This window comes from Microcaecilia unicolor, chromosome 5, assembly GCF_901765095.1.
Source record: "Microcaecilia unicolor chromosome 5, aMicUni1.1, whole genome shotgun sequence".
Classification (NCBI taxonomy): Eukaryota; Metazoa; Chordata; class Amphibia; order Gymnophiona; family Siphonopidae; genus Microcaecilia; species Microcaecilia unicolor.
Window position 1 is genome coordinate 305,432,203 of NC_044035.1, and position 19,055 is coordinate 305,451,257.

General features: G+C 41.2%; 1 protein-coding gene across 7 annotated transcripts in view; it reads left to right on the top strand.

Moving 5' to 3' along the window:
* SALL1 (spalt like transcription factor 1) overlaps nucleotides 1-13,621 on the top strand; it is a 26,108-nt gene extending 12,487 nt beyond the window's left edge. For 5 of the 7 annotated variants that reach the window (XM_030204330.1, XM_030204328.1, XM_030204329.1 and 2 more), the window contains exons 3-4: nucleotides 765-4,174; nucleotides 11,943-13,620. In XM_030204330.1, the coding sequence (XP_030060190.1) occupies nucleotides 765-4,174; nucleotides 11,943-12,383 (3,851 nt within the window). In that variant the 3' untranslated portion in view covers nucleotides 12,384-13,620. Of the gene's footprint in view, nucleotides 1-764; nucleotides 4,175-11,942 lie in introns of those variants that run through there. The other 2 variants (XM_030204331.1, XM_030204325.1) reach the window with 2 other exon arrangements.
* Nucleotides 13,622-19,055: the final 5,434 nt, after the last annotated feature.

Genomic DNA, 19,055 nt, shown 5'->3' on the forward strand with positions numbered 1-19,055 from the left:
TTTTTAAAATCAGATATTTACCATGGTCAAAGAAATTATTTAGGCTGCTGAAACTTGATAGCAATTTTTGTTCTGCTGCTAAGAATCCATCGGAGGAATAAGGAGGGGCATCCCTATTAAAGGATCCAAGGGCTTCTCTGCAGTCCTGTAATATTACCTCGCAACCTAAACAACCAATAGTTTTAGTAGAATCAAATTCAGCTGAGGATTGTGCCAAAGCTCAAAATGATTTTCAAGTTGTCAGTCTGCAGCCTAGTGATGTGCACTCTTTACTTGTCAACAACTGATTCGACCCTGAATGACTACAAATTAGTTTAGTGACAGGGCAAACTGTCAGAAAAATCTCCGAGTCAGTTGAAAATGAACCAGGTTGACAGGAACTTGAGTCTAATGAGTCCTTCAAATGGTTGATTTGCACTCGGTGGGCAAGTAGACAATAAAGAGTATGAAATATTGGAAATCGATACCTGGCTATGGAATTTCATTATGCCCCGATGTCTTCAGTTCATAGTATTTTATATTTTGATGGATTATCTGAAGGAAATGATTATCTAAGACACGGGAATTGATAGAAGTCTCTTGTACAGCCTGAAAAAATCTGTCTTGAGCAATATCTTTGAGGTAGGAATATTGATCTGTTTTCCTGTCCCCTATTGGTCTACTTTTAGCCTGATAGGCAGCAGTGAATTAAAATAAAAAGTCATACATAATGTTCTGTAGTTTACTATCCTGCTAATGTTTTTTTCTTTCAATGTTTGTTTCAGGGGACACCGAGAAGGTTCAAGCAAATCGAACTGCAAAGAACAAGGACGCCCATATTTGTGGCAGGTGCTGTGCAGAGTTCTTTGAATTATCAGATCTCCTGCAACACAAGAAGAGCTGCACTAAAAATCAGTTGGTTTTAATTGTGAACGAAAATCCAGCTTCTCCTTCTGAAACGTTCTCTCCGAGTTCTCCCTCTGATAATCCCGATGAACAGATGAATGACACGGTTAATAACAAAGATCAAGTCGACTGTAGCGACCTTTCAGAGCATGACAGACTTGACAAGGAAGTGTCTATGGATGTGGAGGTTTCAAGCATTAACACTAAAACTAGCAGTTCCAACACCGTCACCAATAATATTGCAAGCAGTAACAACTCCACAGTGGGTACCTCAGCAATCACAACCTCTCTACCTCAAATAGGAGATCTGACAACCTTGGGCAATTTTTCAGTGATAAACAGTAATGTCATAATTGAAAACCTTCAAAGTACGAAAGTGGCAGTAGCACAGTTCTCACAGGAGGCCAGATGTAAAGGTGCATCAAACAACAAACTTGCTGTACCTGCCCTGATGGAGCAACTTTTGGCTTTACAACAGCAGCAGATACACCAGTTGCAGTTGATTGAACAAATTCGTCACCAAATATTATTGTTGGCTTCTCAAAATACAGACATGTCAATACCTTCTAATGCTTCTCAAGGTATTTTGCGACCATCTACCAACCCCTTGACCACATTAAGTTCCCATTTGTCCCAGCAACTGGCTGCAGCAGCTGGGTTAGCACAAAGCCTTGCTAGTCAATCTGCTAGCATTAATGGTGTAAAACTACCCCCTATACAGCTACCTCAGAGCAACGTTGGCAACACTATAATTCCATCCAGTAGTGGTTCATCTCCAAATATTAATGTCTTGGCAGCAGTAGTTACAACACCATCCTCAGACAAAGTGGCTTCAAATTCTGGTGGCTCACAGCTCAACAACCAACCAGTATCTACATCATCCTCCCCAGCTTTTGCAATAAGCAGTTTATTAAGCCCTGCATCTAATCCACGTCTACCTCAGGCTTCCCCCAGCAACTCTATATTCGCCAACCCTTTGCCCAGTATCGGAACAACAGCAGATGATTTAAACTCCTCATCTGCATTGGCACAGCAAAGAAAAGGCAAGTCACCAAATGTAACTGCTTTTGAAACAAAGAGTACATCTGATGAGGCATTCTTTAAACACAAATGCAGGTTCTGTGCTAAGGTTTTTGGGAGTGACAGTGCCTTGCAGATTCACTTACGTTCTCATACAGGTGAGAGGCCATTCAAGTGCAACATATGTGGAAACAGGTTTTCCACAAAGGGAAATTTGAAAGTTCACTTCCAGCGTCATAAAGAAAAATATCCTCATATTCAAATGAATCCATACCCAGTACCAGAGCATTTGGACAACATTCCAACAAGCACAGGTATTCCATATGGTATGTCTATACTGCCAGAGAAACCTGTTACCAGCTGGTTGGATACTAAGCCAGTTTTGCCTAGTTTGACAACTTCAGTTGGCCTGCCACTCCCTCCAACAATTCCAAGCTTGACACCATTTATCAAAACTGAGGAACCACAACCTATACCTGTTAATCATTCTGCTAATAGCTCTCCTTATTCTGTTAAAAGTGACTCTGGAGCTACTGATCTCACTGTAAAAAATTCCAATGGACATTCAGATGAAGCAGACACTGGTGCTTTGCCTACCTCAAATGGCAAAACTGAAGAAAATGTGCACATGTCAAACTCCTTTCCAGATGTTAACAGTTCTACAAGCCCTCCTACTGCAGATCCTGCTTCCATCAGTACTGTTACTTTCACAAACCCACTTATGCCTCTGATGTCAGAGCAGTTTAAAGCAAAATTTCCATTCGGAGGTCTCCTAGATTCTGTACCAGCATCTGAAACATCAAAATTGCAGCAACTGGTAGAAAATATTGATAAAAAGGCAAGCGACCCAAATGAGTGTATTATTTGCCATCGAGTTCTTAGCTGCCAGAGTGCATTAAAAATGCATTATCGAACACATACTGGTGAAAGACCATTTAAGTGTAAAGTCTGTGGTCGTGCTTTCACTACGAAAGGAAATTTAAAGACCCATTACAGTGTCCATCGTGCCATGCCTCCGCTAAGAGTACAACATTCTTGTCCAATCTGCCAGAAGAAATTCACCAATGCTGTTGTGCTACAGCAGCATATCAGAATGCATATGGGTGGCCAGATTCCCAATACGCTTGTCTCAGAAAACTATCCCGAGTCAATGGAGTCTGACACTGGATCTTTTGATGAGAAGACACTAGATGACTTGGACAACTTTTCAGATGAGAATATGGAAGATTGTCCTGATAGCAGTGTGCCGGATACACCTAAATCTGTGGATGCATCACAAGACAGTTTATGTTCTTCCCCTCTGCCTCTGGAAATATCTAGTATTGCTGCTTTAGAAAATCAAATGAAGATGATTAATGCAGGACTTGCCGAGCAACTTCAGGCAAGCTTAAGATCAGCTGAAATTGGATCAGTGGAAGAGGATGCTCTGACTAACGATTCATCATCATCTGTTGGTGGAGATGTGGAAAGCCAAAGTGTTGGAAGTCCTGTCTCAGAATCCATCTATTCCATGCAGGCCTTATCTCCATCCAACAGTGCTAATGATTATCAGAAGTCACCCAGTACTGAAGAGAAACAACACACAGCTTTATCAAGTGAGTTTGCAAATGGTTTGTCTCCAGCTTCTGCTAATGGGGGCACTTTGGACCTAACATCTAGTAATACAGATAGAATGGTTAAAGAAGAGTCTTTAAGCATGTTATTTCCTTTCAGAGAACGGGGTAAATTTAGAAACACAGCATGTGATATTTGTGGCAAAACATTTGCTTGTCAGAGTGCCTTGGACATTCATTATAGAAGCCATACCAAAGAGAGACCATTTATTTGCACAGTTTGCAATCGTGGCTTTTCCACAAAGGGTAATTTAAAGCAGCATATGTTGACACATCAAATGCGAGATCTACCATCACAGCTCTTTGAGCCCAACTCCAATATTGGCACTAATCAGAACTCTTCAGTTATACCTGCTAATTCTCTGTCAGCTCTCATAAAAACTGAGGTTAATGGTTTTATGCATGGCTCTCCTCAGGATATTAAAGAACCACCACCCAGCGTTGTTCCGTCAGGGTCTCTGCCATCTTCTGCCACATCACCAGTTCTGCTACCCACTCTACCAAGAAGAACGCCTAAACAGCACTACTGCAATACATGTGGGAAAACCTTTTCCTCCTCTAGTGCTTTACAGATCCATGAAAGGACACACACTGGAGAGAAACCTTTTGCCTGCACTATATGTGGGAGAGCTTTCACAACAAAAGGAAATCTAAAGGTACATTTTCCTTATTTTTTAAAGTGGTTGTATACCTACATAAACCAACATATTTCTTCATACTTAAAATTCCAGGCTGGTCTGATAGCTCAGTGGCAGAGTTGTGAATTCAGTTCCTTGGTGTTTAGCATAATGGTGGTGGTGGGGGGAGGGGGGGGCATGGCTTTTGTGTTGAAGTGATTACTACTACTCAGTTTCAGTGTGCACATGCACTGGATTTTGGAATGAGTTACTGTGATAGCTGGATGTAACTAGGAGGGAGCAGTTTAAAAATAGGAAGAAAATGTCTGCATAGTTTTGAATGTAGGAAATAGTGTGTGTGTGTGTGTGTACATACACATATATCTTCTAGCACATTCACAAACTTATTAGTGTTAGATGCTGCCTATTTCTTTCCACTTTAATTCTTGTTTTTCCTGTGTTGTGGGCTTAACTCTCAGTTGTTTGTAGACTGTCCATACACATGTTCTCCTTGCTTTGCTGTTCTCTGTCTGTTATCTATTATGGAAATACAAGGCAAGCAGAAGAACTGGAATCTTTCCATATCAGTTTAATATGTCTTGCCTCTGACCTGTTCATCCCTTTTCCCTACCTCCAGCACACACACAGGGCTAAATTCTATACATGGTGCCTAAAAAATCAGTACTGAAAAACCCCGACATAAGCAGTATTGTATTAGCCACACCTAAAATTTGGCATGGTTTATGCAGAGAGGTCATGCAAATGCCATGCCTAAATTTATGCTTGCTGGCATAACTCAAAACCATGCCCCCGGTTCACACCAAAATGTCCATGACACTCCCATTTTTTGTGCCCCCTTTTCTGGACATGTGTAAATTTTAGGCGCAGATCCCCTTGTCTACCTTTACATGGTAAGTGAAAATTAAATCTAATTAGTGCCAGTAATTGCTTGTTAAGCCAATTATTGCCACTAATTGGCTCATTCTATTAAATTGCAAACGCAAATTGGGGAGCGCATCTAAATCTGCACGCACAATTTTTGGTGACCTTTACAGAATCATGGGGCTAGGGGGCAATTCTATAACGAGCACCAAAAATAGGCACGTATGTGCAGCGCAGTGAGTGCTCACTAATTCTATAATGGCATCTGGGGTCCAAGATTCCCTTATAGAATATTAGCCTGAATTGGCACCTATATGCCTATAATTAGGCACACACACATGCTATATTCAATGGTGGCCCTATCATTAGGCCAACTGAGGCAGTTGCATCGGGTGGCACTCTCCTCAACCCTTTTCCCCACCTTTACCTTATTTTTTTTTATTTTCCAAAAGGCAGCAGCGCTTCCAATAGGTTGCCCTGCAGCTGGCATCAGCCTCTTCTCACTATTTGGGCCTGCCTCTTGATGTAACTTTCTGTTTCCTTAGAGGCAGGATGCAGTAAAGAGGCCACTGGTGCCAGTAGTACCACAGCAGGACAGCCTATGGGAATCACTTCCACCTTTTGGAAAATGCAGGGAAGAGGAGGGTTGAGGAGGGAAGGGGGGAGAGGTCAGAGGAAAGTGGAGGAGTAGCCTAGAGGTTAATGCAGCAGACTTTGATCCTGGGGACCTGGGTTTGATTCCCACTGCAGCTCGTTGTGACTCCTGGCAAGTCACTTAACCCTCCATTGTCCTAGGTACAAATAAGTACATGTATATACTATGTAAACCACAGAAAGACAGTATATCAAGTCCCATTTCCCTTCCCCCCCCCCCCCCCCCCCCCAGATGGGGCAGGGGCAGCATCTCATCTCTGCCTCTAGCACCTGAGTGCCTTGGGCCACCCCTGGCCATATTAATAGCAGCGTATATGAGCATGCCTGAATGTGGCACTTCAGCATGTAGCTTATAGTATTCTTTTTAGTGCCGTGCCTACGTGTACATATAGACACTAAGCGAGTTTTGTGTATGTCATTTCTAGAATAGCTCTGAGCATGCACATAGCAGTTACATGAGTAATTGTACACTTACTCGCTTGAATGTTAGAACTCTATCATTCTTGTGTGCAAATGGTACTTATATTAGGAACTAAAGTTATAGAATGAAGAGAATTGGAGGAGGTTTTATAATTAGGTACCTTCCTTTAGGCATCCTGAGGCCACATGGTAGGTGTAGGTGCACATTCTATAAGGAAACAAGGTGCCTAAGGTCCATTATGGAATACAAGCCCAACCTAGTATCAGTGTGCCTAACATTTGGAGACCCACAGTCATACCAACCATAGAGCTGGTGGAAGTGTGGGCACCTAAATGTGGCAGGGAAGTGCATAAATGGGAGCCCCGCATATGTCTTGTGTACCAAAAGAAGATACCCCCACTCACACCGACAGGAAAAAAGAGAAAATGAAAAACGGGAACAGCAAAATGAATTCCCAACACAAGGATAAATAAATAAATAACCACCAAACAATTGAAACTGTGCAATAAAGTTATACAGTTTTCCTTATTGAAAGTATATCAATAAACTTCCTTATTGATGGTGTATCACTAGACTTCAACTTGATGCGGTCCTGAATTTCAGCGCAAGGAGCGCCTGCTTCAGGAGTCTCAAGCAATTCAGTAAGGTTGATAATGCACGAATATCATCAGTGCAAGGATACCAGTCAAAAATTCCAAGCACAAACGTACAACTATGTACTGCGGCTCTCTTGATGGTGCCATAGTTGTATGTTTGTACTTGGAATTTTTGACTGGTATCCTTGCATTGATAATATTCGTGCATTATCAACCATACTAAATTGCTTGTGACTCCTGAAGCAGGCGCTTTTGCTGCTGAAACGCAAAAATGCATCGTGTCAAAGTCTAGTGATACACTGTCGATAAGGAAGTTTATTGATATACTTCCAATAAGGAAGACTATAATGTTGTTATTGTACAGATTTGTTTGGTGGTTATTACATTATTTATCATTATGTTGGAATCCATATGGACGCCCCCATCTTTTTTTTTTTTTTTCTATTTTTGCTTGTTTCATATGACCTACTATGCCCTGCCCTTCTGTATGCCCCTTTCCAAATACCCACTCTGTAAGTGGAAAAGGGTATTTTCAGAAGAGCATCTAAGCACTATGCTAGCACTTATACATGTATGTGCAGATGTACCTATGTAAGTGCATAATCCCCGGGATTCTATATATGGTGCCTTAATTTCTGGCCAGAAATTGAAGTGTACTCTAGAACATTGCCTGTAATGTAATTGGTAAACTAGCTAATTGGTGCTGTTAACTGGATGTTAACAAGCACTTGTCAGCACCAATTGGCATTAAATAAGATTTAAACACACAACTCGCTAAGCGTTTTGTCTAACGTGACACGCTTAGATTCTAAGTTGTCTTGATGAAAAGGGGTGTGGCCATGGGCAGAATTGGGCGTTTCTAAAAGCTATGCACATTGTTATAGAATACATCCACTCTGCACCTAAATTTAGGCATCAGGATTTACACCGAGTAAAACGTGGCGTAAATGGCTGTGACTAAATTTGGACACGTGGAAAGGCGCTTGGCATATTCTATATACCGTGCAAAAATTTAAGTCTATTCTATAAAATATAGATACACTTTATAAAATACGCCTAGATGTATTTTTTTTTTCTGCGTGGAATTTTCAGGTGCCATATATAGAATCTAGCCCAGTATGGGTGCCCTTATAGACAGACACACACACTTAGTTTGACCATGCAGCTAACCTAACAGCAAATCCTATAAAAAGGCTTGTTGTAAAGCATGCACAAGATCCACTGGATTTGCCTTTTGGTTACCAAAGCCTGCAGGTAGTTTGGGACTATTGTCTTTGGGGGACTGCATGTGGTGTAAAGGGTCTCAATCTTTTGTCCTGGCATTTCAAGTGTATGTAAGGGCTGGTGCTAGACATGATGGGGTCCAGGGCAGATGCTAGGGAGGGGACCCCAAAGCTTGCAGATTGTCCTCTTTCAACTTCAAGCAGATTTGGGGCATAGGGCAGTTGCCCACCCCTAACGCTGATCCTGGGTATGATAAGATCAGTGTATAAATGTCTAGGTGATTGGCTGTTCTTCCAAACCCTCACTACACAAATGCTAGTTCTGGTCACCTCTGATGTAGATCATATTTAGTCCAAACTACAAGTAACTTTTTTTTTTCTCCTGTCTTTTCTTGCTGCTCTTCCAAGTGTAAAGAATCTGAAGCAGGTGTGCAATTAGAGGTTAGCTTGCAGGAGTTATTGCTTCCTTGAGGGTGAGACAGTGCATAGCCATGGGGGGGGGGGGGGGGGGGGGCTCTAGGGCCTGGGCCCCCTCCACTTTAATGGCTGACAGGGATGCCAAGCCCCACCAGTTGAAGAGATCTCGTCCACGTCCGAGTAATACTTAAGTCAGTCGACACACTTCAGCCTCTGATTCCCGCTCTCTCATGTATGCTCAGTTCAGCGACTGACCTGGGCATGCATTGTAGTGCATGGCTGAAGTTGCACTGCCGACTTGATGAGACTCGCAGAGGAGACCTCTTTGGCTGGTGGGGCAGCAAAGGTATGCCTCAATGTTGTAGTGTCAAGGGGGGGGTGGGAGTGGGAAAGGAGAGAATAGCTTGGTCCCTCAGTCCACCTTTGGGCCCCACTGGTGCTTATAGACGATTCAAAATGCAGTAGTCTTTGCTAGGCTCTGGATTTGGGCATCCTTTTACTAAGCTGCTGTAAAAAAAAAAAAAAAGTGACTGTAGTGTGCCCTTTTCCATTCCCCCCCCCCCCCCCCCCCCCACGTACTAAGGCCATTTTTCTGGCCATAAAAATGGCTTTTTCTGTTTTTTTGTCTTTTTTTTTTTAATTAATGGTCATGCACTAATGTTGCCATTAAAGTTTTTTTTAAAATACCATGTGAGTGCTTACCACCACCCATTTTGTAGGGCTCATGTGGTATTCTTGTACTAACCAGTTAGTGTGCATTAATGTAGATGTGCTGTTTAGCGCAGGAATGCCCACTCTCTGCCCCCTGAAAGCCCCCCTAAAAGAGGGGGGTCTTTTACTTAGGCGCTCTGGCGTTTTTAGCGTGCGCTAAATGCTAAAGTCGCTCATAGGAATACATTGGCGTCTCTAGTGTTTTTAGCGTGTGCCTATTTTTAGCGCGCTCTAAAAACGCCAGTACGCCTTAGTAAAAAGACCCCCAAAATTTGTTCGCATTCACACATTTGGCAGTTACTGGAGGTCGCCTTAGCGCATCCCACGGTACAGCATTTTAAGCTGCATTTGATGCATGATAGCACCTAGCATAGCTTAGTGCAAGGGCCCCTTAGCGTTCTTTACTATTCGTGTTGGTGAGTAGCACTAGTTGCCTGGGTTTGTGCACACTTGGGGGATCCTTTTACTAAGCTACAGGAAAAAGTCACCTTTGGGTGCTCTTGCTCATGTTTGTCCGATGTGCTTAGTCCATTTTTACTGTAGATATAAAAATGGTCTTTTTTTTTTTTTTTTTTTTATTAATGACCATGTGCTAACGTTCCCATTATCACACGGCCGTTAAAATTACCTAGTGAGCACTTAACCACCACACATTTTGTAGGCGGTAAGGGCTCCCGTGATATTCCTGCTCTAACCAGGTAGAATATTGTTATATGGTTGGGTTGATTAGCTTAATGCTCACTCTCCACCTCCAGACAGAGATGCCCCCCTCCATTTTTTTTTTACGCACAGTTGGTGCCCATACATTTAGCAGTTACCATAGGACACCTGAGCGCATCCCGCAGTGCACCATTTTAAGCTGCATTAGGGGGCTCCTCTTACAAAGCCACAGTAGTGATTCCCGTGCAGCGGCAAATATGACAAAGCCCATAGGAACTGAATGCCGCCCCGGAAATCGCTGCCACGGTTTTGTAAAAGGAGCCCTAGGTGTGAATTAGTGCCTAATTGCAGCTGAGTAAAAGGGGCCTTTAGTACTTTTCAGTGAATTACAAGCAGCCTACACACACACACACACACACAGTTAGCATATTGCCTAATTTTTTAGATTTTGTCTAATAGCAGAACTGTAGATCAACAAGTAATGTAATGTTTCCTTTTTATATTCTACTAAATCACAGAGAAGTGCACGGCAAGATGTTAATTTTCTTTTTGCTAGTTTTCAGACATTTTTCAGCTTAAGGAATAAATGTATTTAAAATCTGATTTTCAGTCATTAGGGTTCCTTTTATCAAACTGCAGTAAAAATTGGTCTTAACGTGTTGTGTGTCATTCCCGCATGCTAAGGCCATTTTTCTACCATAATGAACTATGCATATACTAATCGAGAGATTTTAGGTGCATATAGGTGATTTAATGCATGTTGTTTATGCATATAAAACCAAATATATGCTAATAAATACACATCCCTATTAGAAACTTCCATTAAGAGATAGAACTTATGGGAATATTTGTTGTTGAGTGGAATCCATTGTACATTGCTATAAATTTTTTATTAGTGCAAAGTACTGGTGATGTGACACATCTTCTTTTTCATACAAATTGCAATAAACTTGAGGGCCCTTTTACTAAGCTGCGCAAGCGTCTACGCACACTCAACGCATGCCAAAATGAAGTTACCGCCCGGCTACCGCGTGGTTTTTTCGGTAATTTCATTTTTGGCGTGCATCCGATACGCGCGTCTGAAAAATATGTTTTATTTTCGGGCGCGTGGCATTTGACATGTGTAGGTCATTACCGCCCAGATTCTTTACCGCTAGGTCAATGGCCGGCGGTAAGGTCTCAGACCCAAAATGGACGCATAGCAATTTTAGTAGGTGCGCTTAAAAATAATTCTGCGCACACCCAAAACATGTGTCTATACTACCGCAGGCCATTTTTCAGCGCACCTTAGTAAAAGGGACCCCTTGGTTCACATTTTTATTTTTCATATAACTCTTATTTTAAAGCATGTTGCATTAAACTATTATTGATCGCAAAACTAAGTATGCTTTCACTTACCATTTGCAAATACAGCTTCTGGTTTTTTTTTTTTTTCTGAAACCCTTAGTATGTGAAAAAATGGTTAAGTGTGCCCTGCAAAACCAAAGATATTTCTGACATCTGGTAGCCATCTAGCTGAACTCGCTGGAGTGCCTACCTAATGAAAGAACTCCCAGTATTCAGAAAAGCATTAATAGCCTCTTCATTAATTAAGCCAAATGTATTGTGAATGCATCACAGGTTTTTGTCATCAATATAATTCTTGACTGTGACCAGGACACATTTTATTTAGGTGTAATGTCTTTTTTTTTCTGCTCTGTTGGGGGAGGGGTGAAAAAATGCACTTTGCAATATATTTGAACGCTGGTGACACCAGTTGCACACTGTGCTGTGACCGTTTTCTCTGTCGAGGAGAGTATTTCTCTAGAGACCGCTGCCAGCAGGGTGAGATGAATAATTACTTTCAGGCCATTGTGTCTATAGTCTGGATCTTCCGATGAGCAAGTGGGAAAGGATACTTTTTTTCTGTCTGAAAAGGATGTTTGTAGGGTGAAAGGTGTCAAATATAATACTTTGCAGAGCAATGGAAGTGGACATGGCAATTCTCACACCAGAAGCAGTTGACTTCAATAACGGGAAACCATTCAGAACTAAATCCATTTAATAATGAGTAGGTAATAAGGGTGTACTGCACAGGCATACTGGCTAGCTACTTGAGATATGTCCATGCTCTTTCTTGGACCTTTCCTTTTAATTGCAAAGAATGAATGGATATCTCGATCTGTTCTGAGGCTCACGTTTTTCTTTCTTATTTTATCTGAAAAATTATTATTCCTCTTTTGTGTACCACTCTGTTCTTTTAGGTTCATATGGGGACTCACATGTGGAACAGCACTCCTGCAAGAAGAGGCAGACGGCTTTCTGTGGATGGCCCTATGACTTTTCTAGGAGGCGGTGCAGTCAAGCTGCCTGAAATATTCCAGAAAGATTTAGCTGCTCGGACGGGAAATGGAGACCCTTCTAGCTTCTGGAATCAGTATGCAGCTGCCCTTTCCAATGGCCTGGCCATGAAGACAAACGAGATTTCAGTCATTCAGAACGGAGGCATCCCTCCACTCCCTGGGAGCCTAGGGAACGGTGGCAGCTCACCAGTTAGTGGTTTGACAGGAAACTTGGACAAGCTGCAGAACGCTGAACCCAGCGCACCTCTAGCTGGTCTGGAGAAAATGACAAGTGCTGAAAACGGGACCACCTTTCGCTTTACCCGTTTTATAGAAGACAATAAAGAAATAGTAACAAACTAGATCAAACATTATTTAAAACAATTCCACAGATACTGTAACCTAGAGTTGTTGTTTTTTTTTCTTTCTCTCCAAATTTATGACGTATGACATTAAGACCCGTTTTTCTTTTGTCCAGCTTCTAGAGTTCTAAAAAGAGGTTATTTATTAGTGATAAACCTTGCTTGGCAAACAAATGCAAGGTTAACATTGGTCTTAGTCTTTTGAACTAAAACTAATTGACTAGATTGCTGTAAACATGCTGTAACATTTATGGCAGTTGCAAGTCAGTTCGGCTAGGTGATCTTATTCTAGCATTAACTTATTTTATATATCCACTTTAATATGAACTCTGGTGTTGATGCAATGCCTCAATAATGCATTAGATCTCTAATAAAAATCTGTATATAAATGTACACTTTAATCCTGCTGGAAATTTCATCAGCAACAACTTGTTTAATCTTCCAAACAGATCAAAGAAAAAAAAAATAGACTGAAATCTGAGAGTGGACTGAACCGACGCATCCCTTACACCAGACTGGGCTTTTGATTTTTATTCTAAAATTAAACCTGCTTTAAGTTTTGTAGATTTAACACTTTCTGTTTTCCAACTGTTATTTGTATTGTGCTTTTTACTTGAGTCGTCTTATACATAAGTTTCTGTACAGTAACAAGCACGCAGATAGAGAAGATACCAAGTGTTGTTTTGGTAGTTGAAACTGAGACGTAACATTTTGCCTTGTAGGTATATGCCCATGATAGACAATGTGCTGGAATTTCACAATGCTGCTAAGTTAATAGCATCTTGATCAACCTTCGTGGAAAATGTAGATGCTCCTGTATATAAATTGGAAGAAAATATTTACTTTCATTAAAAGTGTATATATGTTCCTTATAAATTCAGGCCCGTCTTCTTAAGCAAGAGGACACCTTATAGCGTTTGTTTATTTTGTATTGGTCTTGAAAATGGACTGTCACATGCACTTTCGTGGAAAGTTTAAAAAAAAAAAAAGGGTCCAGTTTCTTTAAAATTTAGTACTTGCTATCGGAAGAGCTACTGTAATTTTACTCCCGTAATCAAATACAAAAGTTTTGCAACAGATCTGCTGTGTCTATGTTTAAACTATCCTGTTAGTTTTTATGCCTTTAGAGCTAGAATCTATATATGGCACCTGAAAAATCATTCCTGAATAAATTTCCTCCTAATCATATTCTATAAAGCAGCGCCTAAATCGAGCCACGGTATATTGAATAAATATTCTTAGATTATATCCCAGTACCTAGTTCACCAAGGAAAATGTGGCATAAATACTTGCATGCAGATTTAGGCACAGAGGGCCCTATTCTATAACGGTGCACGTAAATTTTGGAAAACCCATGGGACACACATTTCCCCACCCATAACCACACCCCCTTTTTTGCTCCGCACATTAGAATTTTGGTGCTGTGCATTACAGAATACGCTTAGTGAGTCATGTGCATAAATAATTATTGCCAAATGCTCATTATTGCTTATTAAGTGCTATTAAAAATGCTGATTGATTTGTTAAGCCAATTAAAGTACGCATGTTATAGAATACGCTTGGAGTTTGGTGCGGAATGCAAGGTGCGATATATAGAATCTGGTGGCTAGCTTTTAAGAGTATACACACTGGCATAGGCCTCTAGTGGTTTTAAACATTTGAAGAAGAGCCAGACAATACCAGATCATCACGCATGGAGTTGTACTATTTAATACTCTAAAAATACAGGTAACATAGTCTTTGGCTTGGTTCCTTCTGATGTAATATTAAGGTTTGAAAAGAAAAATTATTGCAATGTTTGGTTTAATGATAATTACCTTTGAGTTTGCACTTTAAAAGTATGCCAATGGGGATACTTAAATGCTTTACATATATTCATTGAAAGTTCAAGAGATACATTTGGGATCTGTGCTCTCATACAGGTAGATTTCTGCTTGGATCTGAATTATTATTCCATGGCACCTGATGTTCCCATAACTAGAAAAGTGTGTGTGGGTGGGGGAGGCCTTGTCTGTATTACCTGGCATTGACATATGGTGGGGATCTCTTTCTATGTGTCCCAGACAATTGAGTTAAAATCAAGGTTTGTTTAGGCTGAATCAGAAGTCCGAAACTGCTACTGCTGTGTCTCTGTGTATGTGTGTCCCTCCTCCCCGCATAGCAAGTCAGAACACTTAGGTGGCCAAGCCCCAAGTTTTTAGTCCTGGAAAGGAGCCGAGATGACAAATGCAATTGCCAAGGGATCAACTTTACCTGCTAGATTTAACCAAGCCTGTCCCTTTGCACTCCTAGCCACACAAACATTCATCAACCTAATTGTATAAACGGGGAATTTGAAAGTCTTCCTTGCTTTTTTTTTTTTCTTCTGTGTGTTTAGCAGGGCTTTTGCCATTCAGCTGATGAGCCCCTAGTAGCTCATTAGCATCAAAGGAGACTGTCCCAAGAGTTCTTTTGTGCATGCTTCCCCTTCCCTCCCCTCCAGGAAACAGGGTGGGGAAGCTGGCCCATCCTCATGTTGAAATCAAAAGTTATTTTCTTCTTTAACTGAGCTATAGTGAAGAAAGGCACCCAAATAGGAGGTTGAAATTTGTTCTCTAGCAGCTACCACTGAAACATGAATGAATGTATGAAACGAGGCTGTAGGAGGATATGTCCTTTACACACTGGTTTTACAGGAAGGGAAAAGAATTTTCATTTCTTCCCATAGCTTTCTTAAGACATTTTAAGATATATTTAAAAAAAGAAATGCTGCTTTGAATTGTGAAAGCGTAGCTACTGTGAGTCTACTGACATACTAGTAGGAAGGAAAGGGCACTGGATTTTTCTTAGACCACCCGTGCATCTAAACACACATGGATCCTTAACAGTAACTTGGGGTAATGCTGGTGGTAATGGGGAGGAGCCGGTTTCATTTTGTTCCTTGAAGTTACCTTTTAAAATTTATACTCTCATAATAAAAGTCTGGCAGGGTTTTCAGCCTCACCCATCACTTTTTTTTTTTTTTTTTTACCACCTGCAAAATGTCCTTTCTGCAGCCTTTCTTGAATGGTGCTGAACTGATAGATTGGATTTATTAATGATAAGATTGACGGGATGCCTTTAGAATTATATGATTCTATTGTTTGATTTACAACAAGACTGAAGCAATCTGTTTCTGAGCAACAAAGTTGTTTTTGTTAACCACTTTGCAAGCATAAGAAATCCCATTAACTCGTCGCCTGCATTTCATTTATTCCAAGCCTTTAGTTTAAAATAAAAAGTTTACACTTATAGATGGTGGGACTTTTGCTAACAACTGTGAAATAACCTAGTAAGTATTGGAATAATTTGAAATGAAAAAAAATATAAAGAGAGATATATATAAATTATTTATAACACACACACAGATGACTATCATTAAAATTCACACACATTCTGGCTCTCAAGTCATGAAATCAAAAAATCCAGTTGTGAAAAGGGGCCTGTTTGGTTGACTTCAGCTAGATTTCAGTTCCTTTGGAGAATTATGGCTATTAGAGGAAGGGTCTGCAAAGTTCTTGGTATCTTTTAGAGTATTTCTCCTTTGCAGGGAGTAGTCTAAAATTGCTTTTGTGCTTAATATCGCTGTATCACCGCAGCCTTGATTATAATTGATTGACTCGAGCTAAATGGAGAGTGCTTTCTTAATGAGCCTAAAAATCTATACCGCGTTTGAAAGTTGTTTTTTCTTTCCCTCCCCTCCCCCCAGCACAAAAGCTTTAGCTTTCTTACTTGTGTATCCTCTGTCTTATAGATGAACTGAGGTGGAAAGGGCGGTTCCTTAGCGGTATGAAGAGCTTTGCCCTCTGAAAATCATTGCGTGCTCTCGGGAAGATCTGGATCTTCTACTAGTGTGTTTCTTGGTGCTTGAGCAGTAATCCCCTCCAGATTGGGCATTTGCAGGTAGTTTAATATGCTGGTGCCCCAAGGAGCTCAAGAACCAGGGTGAGCCTAGGATCTCAACCCACTATGTTAATTGTAGATATCTTGCCTAGGGGTTTCTAGCAGAGACTACTATTTTTGATATTTTAAATTATTATTAATTTTTAATGATTAGACTAAAGACTAATTACCGATCATATTAACAGATAACAGTGAAAAAGAAATCATTGCTTGGGTATGAATTATGTTCCCAGGCACTCTGATCGCTCAAAATGTAACTGAACATCCTATTTGTGTTGTAATATGGAAATAAGGACATAGGGATATGTTTCTTTACAGATCATCCTAGGAAAAAGAGCAGATGGGCCCAGTTCTCTGACACAGGGCACTCCTGGCCTTACTTTCACTATTTACTGTAATGTATGAGCAAGCCAGCCTCCTTTCAATGTCAGTGGTCCAAGAAAAACACATGAATGTCAAAGATGAGTTAAAATCTCTAGTGCTTTTAAGGAGAGCTCATGACTGTTTTTGTTTGTTTGTGCCTAGCTAAAACAAAACCTTAAGGGAAACACTGCATATTTACTGAAGGCTTGCAAGACTAAAGCAGTCTACAGATATCCGAAATACATTAGTCCTCTAATGGAACTCCAAGATTGCCTTTTACAACAGCTCTTATTTTATGGAAGGGATATTTTCTCCTATTTCTTTTCAACAGCTGCATTTCATTTTACACCTCGTTGCACTTCCTGCAATGCAGGATCTGTTAATTTGAACTCCACATCCTTTTCTGAAGAGTTTTATAGCTGGCTAAATTCTCCCAATATTTACAAGATCCAGGAACTAAATGATCCTTGCTAAAGCTCTGGATTTTCAGATGAGTTCTTTTGTCTCCCTGACAATCACATCTGGCCCTTCTATTCAACACTTTTGTTTGCCCAAGGACATCAGCTTCCGGCCACTTTTATCAGAAGATAAAATACCTGGGGCGGATCCCCTTTCATGTTTATTCTTTAAACAAATTGCCTTAAATCTGTCATTCTTCCTTAGCTGTCTCCAGATCTATGGCACAGATACACAAAAATAAACATCAACATGGATGGTAATTGTCACAGAGATTAAAGCTCAATTAACCCACCAACATTTTGGGATACATTGTTTCAGAATAGTTTAGCTGGCCAGACTGGGAAGAGAGAATTATCTTATAGGGTTATACATTTGTCTAAACAAATGTAACAAAACATTTGCCATCCTTTATAGATTTGATTAAGCAGTAGTTGTTTCCTATTTATAAGGTGTTTAAAATCTGCTTATATTTTAAGCCGATTGAAAAAACCAAGTGAATGAATGGTGCAAGCTATGGTAATGTTTTTGAAAAGTTTGACAGTCTCTGATAAAATTCTGATCTCATGCATGAAATGAAATGCTCAGGGAACACTGTTGGATCTGAGATGCCATCTACAAGGCTAGATAAGGATACAATTGTATTTACAATCTTTTGCTTTTCTAAGGATAGCTAATTAACAGAAATATCTTTGTTTTTTCAGGGTATGAAGGGTGCTTTGGGTGAGAGGTGGGGTTTCCAAGCACTAGCAGAAGATATGCCCCTCTCCCAAATCCTGCATCGCCTCCAGCATTCTGCATCCTATCCTGCATATACCCTCTGCTCACTCATTCTGTTTCTTGTCTGCCTTCTTACGTAGTCTCTGCCTTCATTCATAGACAGATTTATGAAGATCTCTCAGTATTCCAAGTCTGCAGCATTTGAAATGTCCTCACTTTCTCCATGCACAGCCATAAACTATATGTTAACTTATGTACTGTACCTGTTTTTAACATCCATAATCATATGCCAAATATCCTATGTCTGTGGTCCTATCTTTCTGCTGTAGATTCACATTTCTATAGACACGGAAGCCTTGTCCATTTTATTATTAATATTATTTAATCTGAGCCATAGAGCTGCACAATTACTTTAAACGCTGTCAGTTGGCTGGAACTCGCAGAAAACATTGAAATTAATGTGAGCCCAAGAGCCCCTGGTCTTGCAGGAGTGAGTGTAACTGGGAGCTTGGCTTCTCACTCCAGCCGCCTTCATGGTGCCATTGGGGCAGAGAGGGGTGGAATAGCGGCAAGGAGGAGGATAAAGGGAGGTTGGGAGCCTCAGTGGGATTGGTCAGTTCAGAGGGGAATGGCTTTTCCTGCTGAGACTGCAGTACAGGATTGGCTGGCGGCATTGGGGATGGAGAGAGAGGAGAAAAGAAGTTAAGGGGGTACCTCTGACATGAAGGATCCTCTTCCTGCTCCTCAGAAGCAGCTTACCAGGGTTGTGTATTGCTGGGGTATTATGGTGTCCCGGCGCATCTGGGGAGTTTTGTTGGAGTACATTTGTGTAGTGCCTGGGCTATGCCATGCGGAGCTGTCAGAATTGGTGTGCTGTGGTGGGATGTGGAACAGGGATGGGGAGCAGCCCTCATGGAATGCAGGGGGTGCATGGAGGAGTCCTGGGGTGGCCCGTTGCTGGGACAGTGGACTTTGAATGCCCTATGGACCTTGGTAGCGGGAGGAGGCTGGTCTGGCCCCATCTGTTGATGTTTATGGCACTGCCCTTCCACCCCTCCCCCGGCTGTGCAGTTCCCTCTGTCCCACTAGCAGCAATCTGGGCTGTGTGCTGGCTGGGGTTAGGGGATGGGCGGGGTTTTGTTGGCTTGAGGGTCTTCTGTGGTCAGGGTGATGGGCTGGTGCAGTAAGCTTCTTGGGCCCAGCACTCGACTCT